The sequence below is a fragment of the Leucopleurus acutus genome (assembly GCF_964270905.1).
Source record: "Leucopleurus acutus genome assembly, chromosome: 8".
NCBI lineage: Eukaryota > Metazoa > Chordata > Mammalia > Artiodactyla > Delphinidae > Leucopleurus > Leucopleurus acutus.
The window spans coordinates 15419391-15443853 of NC_139151.1; the positions used below are offsets into that span (position 1 = coordinate 15419391).

At 52.4% G+C, this 24463-nt stretch overlaps 1 protein-coding gene and 1 pseudogene across 2 annotated transcripts in view; both read left to right on the forward strand.

The window, feature by feature from the left end:
- Positions 1-353: 353 nt before the first annotated feature.
- TMPRSS13 (transmembrane serine protease 13) overlaps positions 354-24463 on the forward strand; it is a gene marked incomplete at both ends in the record, with an annotated part of 28365 nt that continues 4255 nt past the window's right edge. The window contains 9 exons of the mRNA XM_082843737.1: positions 354-374; positions 9335-9569; positions 10637-10741; positions 13886-14008; positions 14979-15108; positions 17291-17383; positions 20923-20966; positions 22234-22396; positions 23269-23441. Coding sequence (XP_082699863.1) covers positions 354-374; positions 9335-9569; positions 10637-10741; positions 13886-14008; positions 14979-15108; positions 17291-17383; positions 20923-20966; positions 22234-22396; positions 23269-23441 — 1087 coding nt within the window. The remainder of the gene's footprint in view (positions 375-9334; positions 9570-10636; positions 10742-13885; positions 14009-14978; positions 15109-17290; positions 17384-20922; positions 20967-22233; positions 22397-23268; positions 23442-24463) is intronic.
- Positions 11889-12681, forward strand: LOC309964632 (large ribosomal subunit protein uL22-like; annotated as a pseudogene). The gene has a single exon. The product of its transcript is annotated as a large ribosomal subunit protein uL22-like (transcript).

Here is a 24463-nt window from a genome sequence, read left to right on the forward strand (position 1 = left end):
CATTTCTCCCCAGAATCCCCCTTTGCAAAAAGGTGGTCTGGAACCCCTGGTTTCCCCACAGCTGACTCTGTGGGGACAGCTTTGGGAATAAAGGTAGCTTTATCCTCCCAGTAGTTGGTATTTGCTGAGTAACTAGGATGGCCTTGGAGGAGGGGCGAGGGACAGGTCTGGCTAGTTCTGCCCTGTTGTTCATACACAGGATTACCTCACATGTCCCAACTGGCTTCCCCGCCCATCTGGTGAGGGCTGGCCCTCAGCCCTCCAGCCCCCTTTTCCTTACCTGCCTGGGAAGCCAAACATGGATCTTCCCATCAACATCAGCTGAGCCTGGAGGCTTCACCCCTCTGGAGACCATGGAAAGAGACAGCCACCTGGTGAGTGCATCTGTGGAGCTCGGGCCAGAACCTCCGGCACTGAGGAAACAGGGATGGGGCTGGAAGCTAGGTGGGGCAGCGGCAGTGTGCCTCGGTTTCAGGGGAAACTGAATGTGCCTTTTCCAGTTTGAAGCTACTGGGGATCACGATCATGCAGCCTCCTTTTATCATGGTTCCTAAAAGGGGCCCCATGGGAGGAGAAGCTGATGGGACCTGGGGTCTGGTCAGGAAGCACCCCGGGGCTGTGTGGCTGAATCCTGGGCTCCCGCTCTGTGGTCCCTGAGTACCCCAGCCAGGACGTATGTGCTGTTGGGACAACTTTGCTGGTTTGAGAATCATGGAAGCTTAGCATTCTAACTGGGCTTCAAGGTTATCTTTGGGTAACCCTCTCACTAGACTCATAAACCGTCTTAGAAAAGGTGGTATTGAAGATCTTCAAGGGGATTTTAAACTTCTCTTGGTCATTATTTTCAGGCTTAATAATCTTCATGCTTGGAAAGTGATTCTTTATGTCTAACCATGATTCCTTCTGCTACAACTAAGATTACTTTCCTCTTCCGTTTTTTGGTAGAGAGCAGCTAAGTGTCCTCTGTGGGAAAGCCAGTCATATACACGTGAAGGTTTCCAAAGGTTTTTTTTTTTTTTTTTGCGGTACGCGGGCCTCTCACTGTTGTGGCCTCTCCCGTTGCGGAGCACAGGCTCCGGATGCACAGGCTCAGCGGCCATGGCTCACGGGCCCAGCCGCTCCGCGGCATGCGGGATCTTCCCGGACCGGGGCACAAACCCGTGTCCCCTGCATCGGCAGGTGGACTCTCAACCACTGCACCACCAGGGAAGCCCGGGGTCTTCTTAAAGTGGAGCAGGTTTTCAGTCAGCCCAAGACCACAGATGCTGTGCACTTGAGAATGGCTGGAGGCCCCAGGGCTGGTCCAGGATGAGGCACCGTCTTTAGAGGGGGCTGGGCAGGTTCCCAAGATGGCAGACCAGTACGCTCAGGTCGCTCTGCTATCCCCTAGACCCCAAAGTGCAGGCACCCCCAGGATTCCTGGCACCTGCCCTTTGTCCCTGCAGGTATGCAGCCCTCACCTGAACCTCTGTGTTGCATGTTGGCACTGGTGCCGAGCAGCCTTACACTGGGCCCAGCCCACCCTGCCTCCCCCTGTGTTGTCCCTGTGACCTGGCAAATGTAAGCATGAAATGTGTGGGAGTGTGTGTGCGGGGCTCTAGGCGGGGTGCTGGGCGGGAAGGCTGACTGATGGAACAGTAGCCACTTGGCTTAAGTGTCCTGCTTTGGCAAAACAGCTTCCTCTCGGTACGGCAGCAACGGGGGTGGACGGTGTCCAGCCAGGCAGGGAGGGATGCCAGCACCGGGAACCCAGGGCTTTGTCAGCCAAGTGGAGGCCTTGGCGATGCCAGGCGGCGTCTGGCTCCTGTGATGGGGAAGCAATACCCAGGACTGTCCATGGGGCCCCCCTTATGTAGCAGCCCTGTTACCACCCCAGACTTGCAGAGAGGGGGCATGGGGAGAAACTGAGGCACCAAGGTCCTGGGCAACCAAACGTTATTTGTTTGGCAATAGGAGGTACTCAATGTTCTTTAAACTATTTGATGAATGAATGAATGAATGAATGAGCAGGAAGGTGTTTTGATTCTAGTCTAATAGGGATCCCCAGGGATTTTTCATGTGTACAAGAGGCATCATAAACTAGAAGGACCTTTAGCATCCAATCAGGCCTGCAATTTTCAAGTTCTTCGTAGTAGCAGCCTCTTTTGTTCAAATGAAATCTTATGTGGAACCCACTGCATAAAACTGAGAAGTTAATCTGCTCTGTTTGAAGTGGGGTAAAGGACTCGAAGCCCTTTACCTACAAGCTGGCCTCCAAGGCATCTCCACGGAACTTCTAATGCTCTGTAGAAACTTGGTTGAAATAGATGATTGTCCAGCCTTTTCCTTGGTTGGACCCAGAAAGGAATGTGACTATCCTTAAGGTCATGGAGCTGGTTAGGAGCAGAAGCAGGGCTCCCTGGAGCCTCCTGTGCCTGGGGTGAGGGGGGCCTCGGGGCTCTGGCCCGAGCCCAGTTTGATTAGACTGGAGCCCAGTTTGATTCGTCTGGAGCCCAGTTTGATTCCAGGCCGACTGGGGTCCCTGAGGTTAACATTGCATGTATGTGGGGCGTGCTGGTGGCTGGGTAGCAGGAGGTGCTGGGAAATCTGCCTGTGGGTTCTGAGGGGGCCTGTATCTGCGCGGTTTCTCTGGGTCCAGGGAGCGGGGAGGGTAGGACGGAACCCTGTGTACCTGGAGGTGTAATGAAGCCTGGGTTGGGCAGTGAGGATGGGAAGAAGCATGAACCACTCCTATCCAGTCCAGTCCACGCTGGAGGGGGTTCAGGCTCCCCTGCCATGGTCCAGGGGGTCCCCAGGCTCCCAACAGGCAAGGAGGCTTTTTAAGTTCTGTGAAAGGGGGCTTCTGATCTTTCTTGGTACCGCTTGTGCTTCTGGTGGGGATTGGGGAGCACCTCATCCTGCGTAGCCTGGAATACTGGGGTGCCGGCCTGGGGTGCCACCCTTTGAACATCCTTGATTCTCAGGGTCACTGGGAGAGAGATGCTGCCACCGGGGCCTAAATCTAGCAAGGGGTCCTTCCTTGTTGGAGCTTGGTAAGGGGCAGGCAGTGGGAGAGCATGGAGGTGTGCAGCAGCCTGAGGACGGCAGTCAGAAGATCTGGGTTCTGGTCCTGGCACTGCCCCCAGCTGGCTGTGTGATCTTAGACAAATCACATTGCCTTTCTGGGCCTTAATCGCCTCATCAATAGGAAAATGGGCTGTACTAGAGGGTTTTCAAGATGCTTCTAGCCTGTGGTATGCCCAGCCTGAGCGTGGCCCGGAACTGAGGAGGGAGGCCCAGTCAGCTCGTGCTGGACTTGAAGGGGCCCCGAGAGACATGAAAACGTGTTCAGGTCACTGCAGGTGGACATTCTTAAGCCTAGCGTGAGACTGTATTATAGGGTTCTTCTCCCAGTAATGCCGGGTGCTCTGAGTGACCCACAGTGCATCTGGGCCAGAGATCAGGCTGCCGCCTGTGGGTAAATAACAGTCTCTATAGAAAGCCCAGGGCACAGTCCATGGGGGGAGCCACATAACCACTGAGGTGAAGCGATCCAGGAGGTGACTGTGACATCACTCAGCACTGCAGAAGCTCCCTCCTCTCTGGCCCTGCTGGCTAGGCCTGCAGGAGACCCAGAGAGGCCAAGGGTAGGACCCACTTGGGGGCTTGTTAACTTACTCCCATCCCCCACCAGGTAAGGGCCCAGGGCAGAGCTGCCGCAGGAAACCGTAACACTGGCCCAGGTGCCATGGGCTGGGGAATCTACCCCGGAAACTGTGGTATAGAGGGCAGTGGACCGGGTGCAATGGGACTCGGGTTTTAGTCCCTCTTCTGCTCTAAGACGTACCTGAACGACTTTGAGCAAAGCACACAAATATTTTGGGCCTCTCCTTCCTTGTCTATAAAATGCAAATAATAATCCTTATCAGCTCCTGTCCCGGAAAGTGCTTGGAACGAGCCCCAGAGCCAGGCACTGCTCTTTCCGGGCCTCTCCCTGGCTCATCCGCTGCTGTCTTCCTGTGGACCCTGCCCTGCCCGCTGCCTCCTGCCGCAGAGCGTCTTGAGGGGACTGGATGAGTTTTGAGTAGGGGTCCCCGGGAGCTGCAGAGACACAGGCAGGTGGCATCAGTGACAGCCTGGGGTATAGGCCTGGTCCATGACACAGTGAGGGTTCATGGCTGTATTAGCCCAGGGGGTAACCCCAGAGACCATGCCAGGGGTGGCGGGGGCAGAGAGGCAGAGAATGATTGGTAATGTTAGGCCAGGGAAATGGCCAGAGTCACCCACGCTCTGCCCTGTCCCCCTGTCCCCATGAAGACCGAGGAGCCTCTGGTCTGCAGGCAGGTTGTGGAGAGTCTGGCCTTGGTCATCTGATTCCCAATCCTGGGTCTGCTGCTCGCTGGCCAAGGCTAGGAGTCAGGCCGGTTCTGGTCCGGGCTCTGTCCCTTGTATCTCAGGACCTTGGGCAAGAATTCTCCTCCCCTCCCTGTTCCGCACCTGCTCAAGACATCTGCTCTGAGGGAGAGGTCAGGCCTCCAGGAGGGATGCTGGAATCTCAGCAGTCGATCTCCAAGAATTAAGGAAGGGAAATGAGTTCCTGCTCTAGTAGGTTAGACATCACGAAGAACTTCCAGGAGGGTGGGGTGGAAGGCTGTGAAACGGGTGAAGAAGGAGGGCTGTGGAATCTCCTGTTCGGGTAGTCCTAGAAAATGAGAACTCCTCCCAGCAGCGTCCTGGAAGTGTGATGGTTTGGAGTCAGGAAGATGGAGTAGATGGCCTCACTCTGGAGGCTGTGTTCCTCTGGTCTTGGCGCTGCGCTTCCGTCCTGCTGTCCCTTGCAGCTCTCTACGTGGGCAGCTCTATCTGGCACTTTGGTGACTAGGGCCCTTCTCTTGTCCAGCTCTGTGGGGCCAGAAACTCTCCACCTGTCTCCCACCCTGTCCGACACCACAGTGCTCGTTCTCCTGAGGCCAGGGCCTCCCGCCCCTTCTTGGGTATCACCCTTTCTCCCCTCCCCGCCAGCTTCCCCTCCATCCCCACACCCCACTCTGCCCAACCTTGGGAAGACTTTGTGCTGGACCGCTGAGGCCCAGAGGTAACAGTTTGAAAGAGTCTGGCTGGAGACTACTCACCCCTCCACCTGGCTCCTTGGGTACAGAGCCCCAGGTTAGTTCCATTTTACACGTCCCACCTCCCTCTAGACTCAAGAAGAGGGACCCAGGTGGCTCTCCTCCCCACTTCCTGCCGGCCAAGGCCATGGGTGGGCGCGTTGGGACCTACCTGTGGGTGGAACCAGCATCGGGGAGAGGGACCCGCAGGGCTCAGGAAGTCTCCCTGCCTCCCTGGCTGCCCCCGGCTTCCTGCTATGCCTGCCTGCTCCCTGTTCCCTCCATCCTCCCCCAGGTCTCCCCACCCATCTTCCTCTGGGCCTCCACCACCTGTGGACCTCTCAGCCCTCTCTCTCGTTCAGGCCCTGCTGATGGGGTGACAGGACCCTAGCTGGTCATGGGGTCCCGCTCAGGTGGAGGGCCTGAGCTCTTGCCGGGGGGGTCAGAAGTTTGTGATAAGAGTCCCAGGGCCACTAATCCTTTTTGGGGTTTTAGGCATGCTCTGTGTCCCTCTGAACCCCAGTTTCCTCGTGTAGAAACTGGGGATGATAACTCCTGTCCAGCTTGCTAAACTAGGAGCATTGTGAGAAATCAAGTGGAATAATGGGTGTCAAAGCTCTTTGCAAATTGTAAGCCCTGAAGAAATGCAGGAAGTTACTGTGGGCATTCGTGATAATTTGGGGCCAGACTCAACTTGCTCTGAGTAGGCCTGGATAGAATCCAAGCCCTGTCACTTCCTGAGATGTAAATTTGGGCATGTTCTAACCACCTTGGAGCTCAGTTTCAAAACCTATAAAATGGGGTTAATAATACCAACCACAAAGAGCTGTTATGAGGTTGAAATGGGATCATGCCTAGTGGGGCTGTTCCTATTATTACAGTGATATGCATTTATAAACCAGCCTCTTTCATATTTATTCCTTGTCAATCTGGAGGAAGAAGGTAAGATCATTCCCATTTTATATGTGGGGAGACAGATTCTGAAGGGTTAATGTACTTGCCCAAGCCAGGTAGGAATGGATGTAGTCAAATTTGAACACAGAGTTTTCTATTTCAAGCCCAGTGTCTTTAGCAAACAAGCAAATAGACAAACACCCACCCACCATCACAGCTAACGGTCACCAAGTCTTACTTTATATATATATCACCTATCACTGCGATGCCATGAGGCAAGGTGACCGGCTCACCGCACAGGTAAGGAAACCGAGATGTGAAGAGGTTAAGTCGCTTGCCCAGTCGCCAGCTGGCTTTGAGAGTACTGGAGGGCTGTGATGCCACTGCTTCTGACGACCAGGCTTGTCCTGGCAGGCCACCGGGCCCAACCCTGCTTCCCACTGGAAACTTTCAATTCCCTACTGGAAAGACCAAGATCCCTGCAGGAAGCCTTGGCTCCACCCCCAGGCTCCCCATGGCACTCCCAGCCCGGCAAGGTCCCGGGCCCGATTCTCAAGCCACGTCACAGATGCAGAATGAGCATCCCATGCAGAGGGTTCAGAGAAAAGACTGGGCCAGGAGCCTCTTGCTCCTGACTCAAGAAGACAGGAGACTCAGATGCAGCTGGGCTTGGGCCAGGTTCCTGACTATGTGATTCTGGGCAATCTGAGCTCTGAGGCTTGGATTCCTCACCTGTAAAATGTGCTTCGAAACATATCAACCTCTCAGGGATGGAGTGATGACCTCAGGAGGCCAGAGATGTGCAGGTGTATTATAAACCCTCAAGTACCATACATTGGGAGCTATAATCAATCATTTAATTATATAATCAATTATATCAATTATATAATCAATTTATATTTATTGGATTGAGTTATGGGAATTTCCCCTGAGGTGAGGGACAATGTACACTGTGAGCATAACAGGGAGGGAGGCCTGGCATGCCAGCTGAGGTGCCACAATGCCAAGGTCTCGCTCAGGTGCCGAGGCTGGGACCACCACTTGTGGGAAGGAAGCACAGGGCTCTACACAGCCTGGGCTTGTTCCTCTTGTTGAAGGACCTTAGTCTGGCCTTCGTTGAGCATCCTCTTTTCTCCCAAGATGAGCTCACACCACCTTTTAGCCTTTAGAGGCACCTTTGGCCAAGTCTCAGGGCTGTTAAATCTTAGCACGGTGGGCGCTGGGTGTGCCAGTGCAAAGGGGGGAGAGGAATGACCGTTTCCTGCCCAGCCACTGTGTGCCAGGCACGGGCAAGAGATTTCCTATTTTATCTCATTGAATCCTCAGGAGTATTAGTCCTATTCTACAGATTAAGAAAAAGAAAAAGGAAAGTTACGTGCCTTGTCTAAGGTCACACTTCTAGAACTAGGATTGGGACCCAGGTCTGCCTGACTCCAAAGCCAGTGCTGTGAACCGATGCATTGTACATTTCAGCATATCCTCACCCCCTCTCCATGCTGCAGCCCCAGTCCTGTTCCCCTTGAGGCTTCCAGGGGCTAACGGATCTTCGTTTTGTGGAAATCTAGTCTCTAGACAACAGGGGTGAGAGGGAAATCTGAGCTCTGGTTCAGCTGCCCTTCATATCCCTAAACACACACGAGTGTGTCCCTGCTCTGCTGGCTGGGGCATCTGGACTCATGTGTATTTACCCATGTTCATCAATTAACCCCTGGGATAGTCACTCCTGGTCCCTGCCTCTGGCAAGCTGAGTGTGGTCAGGGACTCAACAACCCTCCTTGAATTCATCCCACAGCCTCCAGAAAAATGGAGAAGTGACCAGATCAATTACCTCTGACTCTTAGAAGATGGAGTTAAAAAAAACAAAAAAACCCACCCTGCCTGGCAGGCTTGATGGTGTTCACTTGAGCCGGATGTTCTAATGAAGAGGACTTTTTATTAACTGAGCTGCTTACTAATGTCAAATGCTTTTAAGCACAGTGGTAGGTGAGGGAAGAAATAGAGGTGCCCAAGGTCCAGAGCCCGTCTCTTCCACAAAGCCCTGCCGACTGTGCCCAGAGCGCAGGGTCCCTGAGCACAGGTCCCTTCCCCCACCATTCCTGCTGCTCCCCGGCTGCCCTCCTGGGTGTCCAGTCAGTGTTCAGCAGAAATGATAGTGAGGGGCAGACGTGGCCAGGTCAGTTTCCAGCTCCCCCTGCTGTTCTGCTTAGAAAGCAGAAATGGTGTGAGGGAGGGCAGAGGGAGGAGAGAGGATGCCTAATCTGGTGACAGGGACTGGGGTTCCTGCAGACCAGGGCTTGGCCACCAGTAGAGGCTGCTTAAGGACTTTCCATCAGCCCTGGCTGCCCACCAGCTCCCAATCCCAGATTCAGTGCACGCAAAGGCTCAGACTCTCCAGGAAGGAGCAGTACTGGTGTTCACTGATTGCCTGCTCTGGCCACTGCTGCATTATCTCACGCATCCCTCCTCAGAGAGGCAGCAAAGCCTGGTGGTTGAGTGTGGCCTCCACAGCCCAACTCTCTGGGTTCAAATCCTGTCTCTGCCACTCTAACTCTGAGAGTTTGATCAAGTTACTGAATCTCTCTGCCTCTGTTTCCCCTGATGCAAAATGGGGATAATACGAGTTCCTACCTCATAGGGTTGTTCTCAAGATCAAGTGAGTAAATACATAGGGCACTCAGGGAATAAGTCCTCTGTAACTACAGATTAAAGTGCTAAATCTAAATGAAAAAATCACTCCACCTACAGCTGAGGAACGTTAAGGACCTTGGTCACCTCCTTCCCCTTCATCTTGCCTCTCCTTTTTCCCTGACGTATCGGGGTGTGTGTGTGTGCGCACGCGTGCGAGCGTGTGTGTGACTTCCTGTGTTACTGAGAACAGTGGGGTACAAGGCAGGTCAGGGTTTTCCTTAGGTAGTGCTTTCACACTTTTTGATGACAGCTCATTGTAAGAATGATGTTTTATAATATAACACACATACACAGAAGGGCGGGATGCAGGGGCGTGAAGAGGGCAGAAAGGGTGGTTACTTCCCCCTCAGAGTGAGCATCCGGTCCAGCAACCTCTTTTCTGAGGGTCCCTAGACACGTGTAGCCAAAGCAGGTGCCCCCATACCCCAGGCAGATGACCCACAGCCCTCTGCCCACCTCCGCAGGTCCCTGTGATGGGGAGAGACCGCAGGGAGTAGGGTACCACAGGCTCTTTGAGCTTTCCTCCATCCCTGGACATTCTCTTCCCTGTCTGGGAGGTCTGTTCACCTCCTAGCTGCCTGCTCCAGGGCATCTATCTCCTGGCCCAGGAGGGCTGACAGCTGGGTGGGAAGCAGCCTGAGGGATGGCTTTCACTCTGCTTTCAGAATGCCTCCCCAGCAAGGACGCCTCCAGCCCGGGCACCGCTGGCCTGTGCATGCCCAGCCCGGGTATCACCTTCCAGGTCATCACCCGGCGGGTCATCGTCTGCCATGTCAGCCTCCATGACATCGTCTCCAGCGAGAGTACACCTTGTTAGAGCCACACCAGTGAGGGCCGTGCCTGTCGAGGCATCTCCTGCCAGGTCCACACCAGCTGCCAGGGCCACCAGGGAGGACCCAGGTAAGGGGGGCTCCTGCAGGGAAGGCAAGAGGAACAGGGAAGCAGTCCAAGGGCAGAGTGGGGTGCAATCTCCAAGTTGTCACTCTCTGCTCCTCCTCTAGCTCTTGAATAACGATGACTGGGAAGGAGCGGGGATGGTCCGGGTGGGCAGTGGGGCACCTGGGGAGGAGGGGGCAGAAAGGAACCGTGACATGCAAACCCAAGGCAGTGGGAAATTGCAGCAAATGGGGTGGAGGATAAGAAAGCAGGACCGACCAAGCAGATGGGACTTTCGAGGCTGCTCAGTCTGGGTCAAGGTGCAGATTTTGAGAGCCAGGGCTCCTGGTTAGAAACCAGGGTTCTTTCCTTGGGCTGTCCTGGGGGTCTGCCAGGGAAGCTGGGGTCTGCACTGGAGCACAGTCATGATCGTGGGCTCATCTGTGGGTAGAGGGGCAAAGAGAGAGATTCTGAGCAGGCAGGCAGGCCCCACCCCCAACTTCCCAATCTGGCTGATAGGATTCAGCTAATAGGGAGACAGAGACGTCAAATGGTCCTCAGGGACTGGCTCTGCCCTTAGGGAAGCAGCCTGTCTGCCCATCCCAACTTTGCCCTCCTCCTGTCCTCCTGCCCCAGCACTGCAATATAAACAGGACTGGAGGAGCATCCCAGATTCGGGGCCCAGTCTTGCCCTTTGCAGGACCGGTGAGGCACTCTGGTGCGGAGACCTTTGGGATCCGACACATTTCATTTGAATCCCTACTCTGCCACTCACTAGCCAAGTAAGCTTGAGCAAGTTATTTAACATCCATGAACCTCAGTTTCCCCATCTATAAAATGGGCGTAATGGTACCCAGCACACACAGTTGCTGTCAGAATTAAATGAGATATAACACACACAAATGCCCAGCTGGCCCACCGTAGATGCTGAGTAAAAGGGAGCTTGGTTTCAGGCAGGGGCGGTGCCGTATTCTGGGTGGAGTGGTCCTCACAGGGCCCTCCTGGGCCAGCTTGCTTTCCTTCTCCCTCATCCATTGTGCCAGACTCCCCTCCAACAGCCTCACCCTCCCCTGCTTCTGGCCTGTTCCCAGGTATCCACTTGCCCAAGTTCACCAGGAAGGAGGGCCTGAAGCAGCTGCTGCTCATCGGATGTATCTTCTTCCTCATTGCCCTCGTGGTGTCCCTCATCGTTCTCTGTGAGTTTAACAGAGGGAGCAGGGCTGGGCTCTGGTCACTGCGGGGTGCAGTGGGGTTCGGGGATGGGGACACGCAGCAGGGAGACGAGTGGGGAACACACACTCACCGGCTGCCATGTCCACAAAGGGACACCCCTGCAAATGGCCTTGGCCCGTGGCGCCTTGGAGACAGCTGGATTGAGAGGGTGGGAAGTCAGAGGAACCTGGCTTTGGTTCCATCTGTGTCACTTACTTGGGCGAGTAGTTAACCAGTCTGAGCTCGGTGTCTGTTTCTTCAAATGGGATTAAATTCATTCATTCAACTTATGTGCTCAGTAAAATTTCCTAAATTTTCCTAGATTTCACTGGGTTATAAGGAATAACTGAGCTACTGGCATAATGCCTGGCACAAAATCCCACTCTAAAAAAGTTAGTTATTTAAAAAACAAACATAAAAACATTGATTAGGAAAAGTCCCCAGGCATTTTTAATCAATGGGATAAAGTGTTCAGGGGTCCAGGCTCCCTCAATTCCTCGCCCTCCTTTGGGAAAGATACTCAGGACATGTCCCTGGACTCCCTGCCAGGGAGTCCACTCTGAGCCCAGCACAGTGGGAAACCTTAGGAGGGAGCGAAGGGGATCACACATCACACCACCCTGTCCTCAGGGAGAGGACTGTCTCCTGGGGGACGTAGGTGGAAATGATTAAGACCAAGTGGATTTGAGTGTGACCATCAGCAAGAGAGGACAGCTGTATGGGCTGAGGTGGCAGGGGACAGCTCCTAAAGGCTGTAGGGCCAGATGAAGACCTAGAAGATGGGGGGGGGGTTGCGTCTTGGGCAGGGCATCTGAGCAGGATGAGGAGCTGCAGGAAATGTGGGGGGCAGATGGGCAAGTTGGTATGGGGAGAGAGAAGGGACCCACTTAACCAGACAGAATATTCATTTGGGGACCTGAGGGCTGTCGTTTGGTTGCACGTGGCTGGGCCACATTGTAGAGAGCTTTAAATGCCAGGCTGAGGGGTAAGGATTCTGTTAAAGAGGCAGCACGGGTGGCGAAGGGCAGGTCTGTCTGAGGGAGAGGATCGCGTGGGAAGAAGTTGCACGCTGGTTAAAAGTATGACTTTATGTTTCCTTTTCTGGTAAGTGGCTTGAGGTGACCTCTAAAAATGGTTCACTCTTCACTTGACCCAGAAATCCCACAAAATCATGCAAGTCAAGAGGTTCAAATCTTCGTGTTCACTTTAAGAACACTTGTGAAACTGCCCAGGCCATTAAGGGTATGCTTATCTGAAAAGCCACCAAGTATCTGAAGGACGTCACTTTAAAGAGGCAACGTGTGCCGTTCCGTCATTACAATGGTGGAGTTGGTAGGTGTGCCCAGGCCAAACAGTGGGGCTGGATGCAGGGTCGGTGGCCCAGAAGGAGCGCTGAATTTTCACTGCACATGCTCAAAAATGCAGACAGTGATGCTGAACTTAAGGGCTTAGATGTAGATTCTCTGGTCATTGAGCACATCCAGGTGAGCAAAGCCTCCAAGATGCGGCACAGGACTTACAGAGCTCATGGTCGGATCAACCCATACGTGAGCTCTCCCTGCCACATTGAGATGATCCTTACTGAAAAAGAACAGATTGTTCCTAAACCAGAAGAGGAGGTTGTCCAGAAGAAGAAGATATCTCAGAAGAAACTGAAGAAACAAAAACGTATGGCCCGGGAATAAATGCCGCAAAAAATAAATACAAATAAAAGTAAAAAAACAAACAAACAGGGAGTATGGCTTTAGGACCAGACAGACCTGCCGAAGCATCTCGGCTCTGCCACTTACCAGCTGTGTGGCTTCATCAAGTTAGTTAACTTCCCGAGCCTCAGTTTCCCCACCTGCCTGACAATGCATGTCAAGGCGTCAACACAGAACCTGCCGCCACGTGGCATGCATGTGAACCTCCCGCTGGGGTGCCCCACCCGGCTGCCTCCCTTCCCCACACGGGACATCTGCTCCAGTAGGAAATAACCCATGGAGGGGGGAGATGGCAACTGAGGGCAGGTGCTCAGCATGATTTCACAGCATTCCCTGAAGCCCCCTGACCTCCAGAATTCCCAGGGAAGTGGTCACTGAGCAGCAGTGCAGTGGGGTCAGGACTAGAGCCCCCGCCCCCTGAGAGCTCTCTCTGCTACACATCAAAGTGATCCCAGGAGCCTCAGTGCCCAGGACGTGGGAGAGGGAAGGACCAGGGCACAGAGAGGAGGGGGAAGTCCAAGAGGTTAGGAAGGATTGGTGTCTGGACTTGGAAGGAGCAGTCACACAAGGCTGATCTGCACCCGGGGTGACGGAGAGCATAGTGGGACCAGTGGGATATGTGAGGGCTGAGGAACAGGTTGCAGACAAGAGGCAGGGTGAGGAGTCAGAACCGGGGTTTCTTAGGCATCCAAGGGGAGGTGTTTCTGGGAAGGAGGGATGACGGTTCCTAGTTTGGAAAGAGATGGGTCTTAGAAGAAGTCATGAAGCTGATTTTCACATATGGTTTGTAAAGCTGTCGGCTTTTCAGCACAACTTGTACGTTTAGGAATCAGCCACCTAGAGTTGCTCGCGGAGTGGGAAGACATTTAAAGGCATCAAGACAAGTAACGGGGCAAGAGCTGAGCCAAGGGGACATCCCTTGTTTAGAGAAGAGGGAGGAGGAAGAAAATCCAGGAGCTTCCGAGGCTGGGAGGACAGCCTTTGCGAAGACAGGACAGGTAGTGGTTGCAAGTGTATGACTGAAGATGGAAATGTCTCTGCTACAACCCACAGGGCACAGAGGCGGAGGGATGCCAGAGTGGCTCTGAGAAGGGGCCTCTGGGATGGTGGAGGAAGGGCTTTTTCTGACCACCACTCTGGCCGGCACATAGGGCAGAGGAGCTCCCAGAGTAGTAACCGTCTCCACACCTCCCTCCCTCCCTCTCTGGGTGGCCGCTCTTGAGTGCTGCCCTGCTTGCAGAAGCTTTCTGGAGCATTCCGGAGCATTCCTGAGCAGCCTTTCTCTCCATACAGAAGGGGGACGAGAGACCCAGAGTCCAGGAGGGATTGCAGATCAGTGTCTCAGACCACCCAGGGCCATGGGCTGCTTAGTGTCATGTCTCTCTGGGGCTGGCAGTGACCTGGCTTCTGCTTCATTTTTTTCAGTTTACTTCTGGCAGGGCCACGTAGGGATCAAGTACAAGGAACCGGTAGAGAGCTGCCCCAAGCGTGCTGTGCGCTGTGATGGGGTCGTGGACTGTAAGCTGAAGAGCGACGAGCTGGGCTGTGGTAAGGAGGCCGGCTGTGTGTGTGTGTGTGTGTGTGTGTGTGTGTGCGCAAGTGCACACCCGCGCATGTGCACTCTGGGGACTGCAAACTGGGTATCAGCTCTCTCCATTGGGAGGCAATGGAGAGAGACTCAGAGGATCTGGGTTCTAGTTACAATAGGCTGGGGTTTGGAACCTGGCTTTGAGTGCTGTGTGACTTGGGTTAATCACTTACCTTCTCTGGGCTTCAGTTTCCTAACTTGGAAAATGAGTGGATTGGACAAGATTAGTGGTTCTCGGATACCATCTGACAGCTCGCAGCTACCAGACTGAGCAAAGCAGGCTGCTCTGGCTGGAGGCAGGTGTGGGGTCCAGAGCTCTGTCCATGTGCCCAGCAGGTGACCTCTGACCTGCCACCTCTATGGTTCCATGAAGGTCAGTTTGTAAATGAAGGCTTTCATGAGCACAATGATCTCTTTGAGCACCGGTCCTCAGTGGTTTTTACTTGTGTTGTCCATGTACAGCCCCAATGTGGGTGTCTGTGGGTGCACAACTGGCCCTTTCCACCTGTGTGTACATGTGTGTCCTCGCCCATGACCACATCCATCTGTGACTGAGCCTGTCTAGCGAGCACTCAGTTGGATCATCACTCCCCTTGTCCCTCTCTTATTTGGGCACGTCACTGCCCTCGTGGGGTGATAGCTCCTGGCAGCGCACACCCCTTCTCCCAGTGACGGCTGTGGGTCCCGTCGGATGGAGATCTCTTTCTGCTCTGCCCCAGCCCCTTGCCTTGGCTCTGCCCTTACTGAGCATCTTGGGCTCTGAGCACTGGCTGATGACCATCCCGTCCCGGGCCAAGCTCCCGGCTGTTTGCAAGGCCTCAGTGAGAAGCCTCAGGACAGCAGCATCTCGGAGCCTTACTCAGTTCATTCCTCAGGAACTTGGAGCTTCCTGGTGCTGAGGCCCTGCCTTGACCTTTTTTTGCCCTGCAGTGAGGTTTGACTGGGACAAGTCTCTGCTTAAATTCTACTCTGGATCCTCCCATAAGTGGCTTCCCATCTGCAGTGACAGCTGGAATGATCTCTACTCGAACAAGACCTGCCAGCAGCTGGGTTTCAAGAGGTAAACCTCCCCCATGAGTCCCAGCTTCAGGGGCGCCTCAAACTCTTCACAAGGGCATCTCAGGATCACTGATGGAAACACATATTAAAAAGACTCTTGGGGACCGGGGCTGAGGTCACTAGCTAATAGCACACTTGAATTATTCAAAGGGACAGTGGCCTGGGGAGCCCAAGTCTGGGGACAAGCTGTTTCCAGGAGGCCAACGTAGTTATTTGCAGATCTACAGCAGGATGACGCTCCTGTATGGTTTTTTGCATCAAAGCGTCCTCGTGCCCACGCTCACATTCAGTGGTCGCAGAGGCCCTGTGAGGTGGGTGGGCATTCGGGCAGGTCTCATCTTCTCCTCACATCTGGGAACCAGCAACTCAGGCTGTGCAAACCCTTCAGTGGACTTTGAGCAAAAAAGCAGCTGCAGCTTGGGCTAGAATGCGTCAAACGAGGAACGAGATGGGCAGACGTGGCTAGGTAAAGTCATTAGCATCTTTGGCTCTACAGATCTGAAACAAGGAGCTGGTACCAGTGGGTGGAGTAGGGAGTGGGGTTTACCGTGACCTTCCCCCTTGAAGGAGCCCCTGGTTGGCAGGCCACATAGTCACCTCCATCCTCCCTCTTGGTCTGGGTTTCAAACCAAGTAGTTCGGGGGTTCACCAACGTGTGTGAAGTTGTAGCGAGAAAGGTTTGTTTAGGATCTCACTGTGGGCTCTCTGTAGAAACCACCTAGAACACCAGGGCTTGGGGACGAGGACTTAGAACCAGTTCTCTGCCCCTACCTCAGCCTCAGAGTTCCCATCTGTGAAAGACGACCTGGGTGATCTAGTTGGAAGACAACGGACATCGTTTATCATTGAGTTGTGTGACCTTATGCAAATGCGAACTTCCCTTGGGCTTCAATAGATAGTGTCATTTATTCAAAGAACATTCATCGAGTTTTATTATGTCTGAGCCATTCACCCAGACAAGATCCCTGCCCTTGGACAATCTCTGGTATGGTGTGGGTGAGAGACGCTTCAACCAATAATCACAGCACCGTGTGATGTGTAACGGAAAGGACACGTGGCAAGCATTATGCACACACAACGGAGAGGGTGCCTGACTGTGCCTGGAGGTCAGCAGAGCATGGACGAGGCCCCTGGGTAGAGGGACAGCGCCCGCAAAGGCATGCTGTCATGCAAGGGTGTCCCGTGTTCTAGAAACACACCGAAGGGCCACGCAGATAGCGGTCCATGGATCACCCACAGAAGAATCACCTGAGGTGCTTGTTAAAATGCACCCTGAAATCAGAATCTCTGGGATTAGGATTTCAAACCTGCTTAACAACACCCGGGGGTGATACTTAGGCACGTTGTGGTCTAAAAGCCAAACGGTTCTCAGGCTTTAATGTGCAAACCCATAACATGAGGATCTTTAAAATGCAGAGCCCGGCTCAGCAGGTCTGGGGTGATACTGCTGCTGTCAGTCCGTGGATCACAGTCTGGAGAGAAAAGGGCTAGGTCAGTGTTTCTCAAACTTGAGAGCACATCAGAATCACCTGGAGAGCTTGTTAAAACGGAAAACCAGAATTCTTGATTTGGTAGGCCTGGGACAGGGCCCAAGAATTTGCATTTCTAACAACTTCCCAGGCAGTGCTAACATTGTCCCCTGGGATTGCACCACACTTTCAAAACTACTGGGTTAGGGGCTTCCCTGGTGGCACAGTGGTTGAGAATCTGCCTGCTAATGCAGGGGACACGGGTTCGAGCCCTGGTCTGGGAAGATCCCACATGCCGCGGAGCAGCTGGGCCCGTGAGCCACAACTGCTGAGCCTCCGCGTCTGGAGCCTGTGCTCCGCAACAAGGGAGGCCACGACGGTGGGAGGCCCGCGCACCGCAATGAGGAGTGGCCCCCGCTTGCCGCAACTAGAGAAAGCCCTCGCACAGAGACGAAGGCCCAACACAGCCAAAAAATAAAAATAAATAAATTAAAAGAAGGCTCAACATTAAAAAAAAACCAAAAACTACTGGGTTAGTGCGTAGGGCTAGTAGGGGGCAGTGGTGGAATATGTGGGTGGGGTCTGAGATTGTTGCGTTTTAACTGCCTTTGGCCTCTGCAGCAGGGCTCGCTTGGGACTCTAATGCTGGCTGGGGAGCCATGGGTGTGCGCTGTCTCGAGGAGGTTCATTCTTCTCCCCTCTCCTCCCTTGCAGTGCTTTCTGGACAGCCAACGTGACCAACAGGAATTTTGACAGCAGTTTCTCAATCTCCAAATATAGTTCCACCTTCCAGGAGAGCATCTACAGGTGTGTGAGGCGGCCCAGGCTGTCAGCTGTGAGCAGGGGAGTGAAGGAGTGCTCTGAGTCAGGGAGCCCCTCTCCCTCGGCCTTTCTGGGATCCCACCTCCAGGAGTCCCTCGTGAATGTCAAGAGCATCTCAGAAACAGCTCTCATTCATTACCTGCCTCCTGACTTGAAAGCAGTCGAAGCTGGGTGCACAGAGCACCTCGAGGTCAGAGGGGCCCCCAAGAGTTCACCTGGTTGCCAGAGACAATGAATAAACCTCGGGGCCACTGGTCAGCCTGATGTTTGGACTGAAAGCTGCTGCAGGGAGGGGGCTTGGGGTGGAAAGGGGGAAATATCAGTGGGGTGGGGAATGGGGCAGGGGAGCTTCAGCAGGGGGAGTGCCAGGTGCAGGTAGTTAGGGGGCAGGGAGGCCCATCTGAGGAGCATCGCCATCCCCCTGGGCCTCGCCATCTGTCATCTTTGCACTGCAGCTGCTCTTTCCCACCACCACTGGGTGGAGGGGAGGAGTGGGGGGGGGGTGCCCCACCAGCTAGCAGTGTTTACCTTGGGGAGGGGAGAGAAGAAACCAGGCTGTGTGATAAGTAGGCTTGGGGAGGGAAGGGAAGCAATGAGCTGCCTCCTGGATGCCTGCTTTGTGCTGGGTGGTTCACATGCTACGTTGCTGGCTGAACATTGAGCAACTGTCAGGGGAATGTTGGGTCACCTGTTTAGCTTGGGAAAGACGCTGGGACAGTGAAGTCATGAGTTCAAAGGACATGGACCTAGCCAATATGTGCGATCTGCCACAGAAAAATGGACGTTGGGAGAAGAGTGGGCATGGTTTGCACTAAGCCATCCCCATTCCTGCAGAAAGCACTGGAAGGGTCTGTCCCACTGGGAGGGAGAAAGGTCAGAATCTCCATCTTCAAGTGGGGTTTATCCCAGGAACGCAAGGATTCTTCAATATACGCAAATCAATCAATGTGATACACCATATTAACAAACTGAAAGATAAAAACCATATGATAATCTCAATAGATGCAGAGAAAGCTTTTGACAAAATTCAACACCCATTTATGATAAAAACTCTCCAGAAAGTAGGCATAGAGGGAACCTACCTCAACATAATAGAGGCCATATATGACAAACCCACAGCCAACATCATTCTCAATGGTGGAAAACCTGAAACCATTTCCTCTAAAATCAGGAACAAGACAAGGATGCCCACTCTCACCACTATTATTCAACATAGTCTTGGAAGTTTTAGCCACAGCAACAGAAAAGAAAAAGAAATAAAAGGAATCCGAATTGGAAAAGAAGAAGTAAAGCTGTCACTGTTTGCAGATGACATGATACTATACATAGAGAATCCTAAAGATGCTACCAGAAAACTACTAGAGCTAATCAATGAATTTGGTAAAGTAGCAGGATACAAAATTAATGCACAGAAATCTCTTGCATTCCTATACACTAATGATGAAAAATCTGAAAGAGAAATTAAGGAAACACTCCCATTTACCACTGCAACAAAAAGAATAAAATACCTAGGAATAAACCTACCTAAGAGGACAAAAGACCTGTATGCAGAAAACTATAAAACACTGATGAAAGAAATTAAAGATGATACAAACAGATGGAGAGATACACCATGTTCTTGGATTGGAAGAATCAACATTGTGAAAAATGACTGTACTACCCAAAGCAATCTACAGATTCAATGCAATCCCTATCAAACTACCACTGGCTATTTTTCACAGAACTAGAACAAAAAATTTCACAATTTGTATGGAAACACAAAAGACCCTGAATAGCCAAAGCAATCTTCAGAAACAAAAATGGAGCTGGAGGAATCAGGCTCCCAGACTTCAGACTATACTACAAAGTTACAGTAATCAAGACAATATGGTACTGGCACAAAAACAGAAATATATCTCAATGGAACAGGATAGAAAGCCCAGAGATAAACCCACGCACATATGGTCACCTTACCTTTGATAAAGGAGGCAAGAATATACAATGGAGAAAAGACAGCCTCTTCAATAAGTGGTGCTGGGAAAACTGGACAGCTACATGTAAATGAATGAAATTAGAACACTCCCTAACAGCATACACAAAAATAAACTCAAAATGGATTAAAGACCCAAATGTAAGGCCAGACACTATAAAACTCTTAGAAGAAAACATAGGCAGAACACTCTATGACATAAATCACAGCAAGATCCTTTTTGACCCACCTCCTAGAGAAATGGAAATAAAAACAAAAATAAACAAATGTGACCTAATGAAACAAAAGCTTTTGCACAGCAAAGGAACCCATAAACAAGATGAAAAGACAACCATCAGATGGGAGAAGGTAGTTGCAAATGAAGGAACTGGGATTAATCTCCAAAATATACAAGCAGCTCATGCAGCTCAATATCAAAAAAACAAGCAACCCAATCCAAAAATGGGCAGAAGACCTAAATAGACATTTCTCCAAAGAAGACATACAGAGGGCCAACAAACACATGAAAGGATGCTCAACATCACTAATCATTAGAGAAACGCAAACCAAAACCACAATGAGGTGTCACCTCACACTGGTCAGAATGGCCATCATCAAAACATCTACAAACAATAAATGCTGGAGAGGGTGTGGAGAATAGGGAACCCTCTTGCACTGTTGGTGGGAATGTAAATTGATACAGCAACTGTGGAGAACAGTATGGAGGTTTCTTAAAAAACTAAAAATAGAATACCATATGACCCAGCAATCCCAGTACTGGGCATATACCCTGAGAAAACCATAATTCAAAAAGAGTCATGTACCACAAGGTTCATTGCAGCACTATTTACAATAGCCAGGACATGGAAGCACCCTAAATGTCCATCAACAGATGAATGGATAAAGAAGATGTGGCACATATATAAATGGAATATTACTCAGCCATAAAAAGAAACAGAATTGAGTTATTTGTAGTGAGGTCGATGGACCTAGAGTCTGTCATACAGAGTGAAGTAAGTCAGAAAGCGAAAAACAAATACCATATGCTAACACATATATACAGAATCTAAAAAAAAAAAAGGTTCTGATGAACCTAGGGGCAGGACAGGAATAAAGACGTAGACATAGAGAATGGACTTGAGGACATGGGAAGGGGGAAGGGAAAGCTGGGACGAAGTGAGAGAGTAGCATTGACATGTATACACTACCAAATGTAAAATAGCTAGCTAGTGGGAAGCAGCCGCATAGCACAGGGAGATCAGCTCGGTGCTTTGTGACCACTTAAAGGGGAGGGATAGGGAGGGTGGGAGGGAGACGCAAGAGGGAGGGGATATGGGGATATATGTATACGTATAGCTGAGTCACTTTGTTATACAGCAGAAACTAACACAACATTGTAAAGCAATTATACTCCAGTAAAGATGTTACAAAAAAAAGAAAAAGAAAAAAAGAAAAGAAACTCCATATTCTTGTGCAGAGGGGATGGGATGAGACTTAGCAGGAACCAATCACGGAAGGCTTCCTGGAGGAGCCAGCTAATGTGCCCTTTTCTCATCTTTTGTGTTTCCTGCTGCAGGTCTGAATGCCCTTCCCAGCAGTATGTGACTCTCCAGTGTCCCAGTAAGAAGATGCCCTTTCTCCTGGATAGTGGCCTGTGTGGGGTGGGAGTCAGGGGGCAGAGCAGTGGGGTCCCTATGAGGGAGAGGGCCAGCCCTGGGTGTCCAAGCCAGGAAGAGGGGCTGGAGCAGCAGGCCTGTTTCAGGGCCAGGGTCCCTGTAAGGCACCTGGATGGACATTCTCAGGGTAGCATTTCCCCTTCTCCTGACTCTGCTTAGCCCAGCAACCTCACCATTCAAGTCTCCTGGATTCTGGGCAGAGGGCAGAGGACTGGGAGAGCACGTCAGGGCCAACTTAAAGCTCTGCTATCGATAGACGTGGAGCTAGATCCAGAGCCAACATTTACGGAGCACACTGGATGCCAAGGCACTGCGCCCATGGCTTTACAAACGTGATGACATTTAATTCTCATGAGGCAGGTGCCATTATTGTCCGCTTACTGAAAAGAGACTGAAAATTTTGCCTTACTTAAGGTCAGACCGCTGGTAGGTAAGGAGCTGGTATTGGACCTTGGGTCTGACTCCAAAGCCCAAACTGTTAACCGGTCCATGAGTGCTGTGTTCTCATGATGGCCGGGCGGGGTGCTCCCCTGAGCAGGCGGGCACAGTGCTGTGGATGGAGCCCCTCCGACCACCGCTGGCTCTTCACTCTCTCCTTCTTCAAAGAAAGAACACACATGTGAACAAACTCTGTCCATGATTTCGGGGGGAGGACTCACTCCAGAACATGTTTGGAAATGTTCGCTTGGGGTGCAGGGTCCCCAACAGCACGAGATGACCCACTGAGGAAACACGTGGACGCCACCTGCCTGTGCATCATGGGAAGGGCTTTTCTCCTTTGTTTTGAAACGATCCCCCTCACAGTGCTTACCAATTCAGGGTCATGTTAGACTTGGTCTGCTTTCGCGAGGTCCTGATAGCAGCCCCGGAATTCACCGTTGTGGTCCTAATGCCTGGCACAGTGCCCAAAGCATGAGGTATTTAGGAAGCATTTATCGAATTAATGGAAGAATGAATGAGTGGGAGGAAAGAGGATCTTTCCTAGGACCAAACTACCCACTGGATGATCCCAGAAGGCTAACCCACCACGTGGGAGCTCTGTGTTGGCAGGAAGCAGCTGTGCTGCATCAGATTAAGTGAGCAAAGCGGCCTCCATGAGTGGGTGGTACCCTCAGGATGCGGCTGCCTGAGATTCCCTGGGCCTGGGAGCATGGTTGCAGCTCTGAGAAAAGCTGAGTTCATACTAGCTTATCTCTTCTACTTCTCCCCAGGCTGTGGACTGAGGGCCCTGACCGGGCGGATCGTGGGAGGGGCGCTGGCCCCAGAGAGCAAGTGGCCTTGGCAAGTCAGTCTGCAGTACGCCCACACCCACATTTGTGGGGGCACGCTGATCGACGCCCAGTGGGTTCTCACCGCCGCCCACTGCTTCTTCTTGTAAGTGCCCAAGGGGGCAATGATGCGACACCGCTGAGGGTCGGGGACGCCAGCAAGGGCTGAGGGCAGACTACTTCTCTCTGTGGAGGGGGGCTTTGTTGGTAAGGCTGGCCCCTGTGGGCTGGGCAGCTCGTGTGTGGTGAGGACCATGGTTTGCCATTGGTATTTGGTCCTGGGACTGTGAGTTGGGATTACTTGTTCTGAGCCAGTACAGATTGGTGGCTCCAAGGGAGAGAGAGAGGCAGGTAGAAGGAAGGAATTGTGAGCCTGCCCTAAAGAACAGGGTGAAATAAAGAGGGTTGGGGCTTGTTGCTTCCAGAAACTGCAAGTTAGAGGGCAGCGGCCCAAGACATCAGGAATGCTGTCCCAGGAATTGAGGGATGGGGATTGTGGGAAGGGCAGTGCGGTCAGCTTCTGACAGTCACCAGCCAGGCCTGTCCTTTGAGCTGGTGGACAGGAAAGGGCTCGGAGACGAGGCCTCAGGGGCACTGGCTTCCCCAGTAGTGAGGCTTCAGTGGGTCACTTTGCCCCGTCGAAAGCTCCGTTTCTGCTGAGGATACTACCACTGAGATGTGTCCCACCCGCCTTATTTGATCCTTGGTGGCGTCCAGAGGAGACAGTGGGGCCAGTGGTCCTAGAAGTCTTACTCATCCCCTCCTGTTTTCTATCGTAAGGTACAGAACCGCCAGTTCAGAGCGGTTGTTTGGAAGTAGGGGATTGTCCTAGATCCCCGGGCTAAGATAGAGAGCTCCCTCCAGAGGTCATTTCATCCATTCTCCTGCCTCCAGTGGCGCTCTGGCTGCAGCTCCCTGTGTGCTGCCAGAGGGCTCTGCCATGTGGTAACTGGCCCATGCTCTCTGTGGCCCTAGCAGGACCCCGAATAAGATCCTGGAGGACTGGAAGGTGTACGTGGGCACCAACAACCTGCACCAGCTGCCCGAGGGAGCCTCCATTGCCCAGATCATTATCAACAGCAACTACTCGGACGACGAGGACGACTATGATATCGCCCTCATGCGGCTCTCCGAGCCCCTGACTCTGACCGGTGAGTGAATCCATGCCTGTCACACCCCACCCTGCTCATCCAGCAGCCCTGGGGCCCAGCCTTGACACTTAGCAGCGTCCACTGACCCATCCCAGGGTCCAGAGCTTCAGCGTGGTGGACGTCAAAGATTGTTAGAGATCATTTAGTGGAACACCTCTGTCTTACAGTTAGGGGAACTGAGGCCCAGAGGTTGGAAACAAACTTGCCCCAGTGACACATCTGACATTGCAAATTGGTGACAGAGCCAGGGTTTGGATACTGGCCTTCATCAAGATAAACAGATCGAATTGTTTCACTGGTATATCGAGCACTTAACAGAGAGCAGACCCTGTGGTAGGCATTTTACATCTACAATTTCATTTACTCTTCACAACCCATCCTGTGGAGCAGGTACTATTATTAACTGCATTTTACATTTGAGAAGAGGAGCTTGAGAGAGAGAGAGTTCCCTGAGGCCATGCAGTAATGAGTGGCAGCTCCAAAACTGGGTCCAGTTGAGTCTGGCTCCTAAGCAGTGCTCTTCCCATGCTGCTCTCTGCTGGCAAATTGCCGACGCCAAAGTTGCGAACACGAGCCAAGTACCTATACATCCAAACATCTAACTGCCGTGAGAGCTGAGGGCGGAGCTGAGGAGCAAATGGGGCTACAGGAAGGAAATGCTACTGAAGTTCTCAGGAGATCAGGGTTTATCTTCATTACTTCATCCACCCATTCGTTCACGCGTCAAACACTGTGTGTCTCCCACACAGCGGCTCTGCAATTTCACCGCAAAGAGGACAAAACGGATGACACACACAAACAGCCACTTAGAAGCTAGTGATGTGATGTCGGGGGCACCCCGGGGAGCCGTGGTGGCACAGATTCGGGCACCTAATCCGTCTTGGCAGGCTACAGGGGCTTCTGGAAGCCTTGGAGGGCTCTCTGCTTAGTCCAGCCTTTCTGGTGCTCTGGGCCTGTGCGCGGGCCTTTGCCGGCACGTGAATTACGGAGGCGGTGTTGGTCCTGAGTCACAGAGGTTAGCT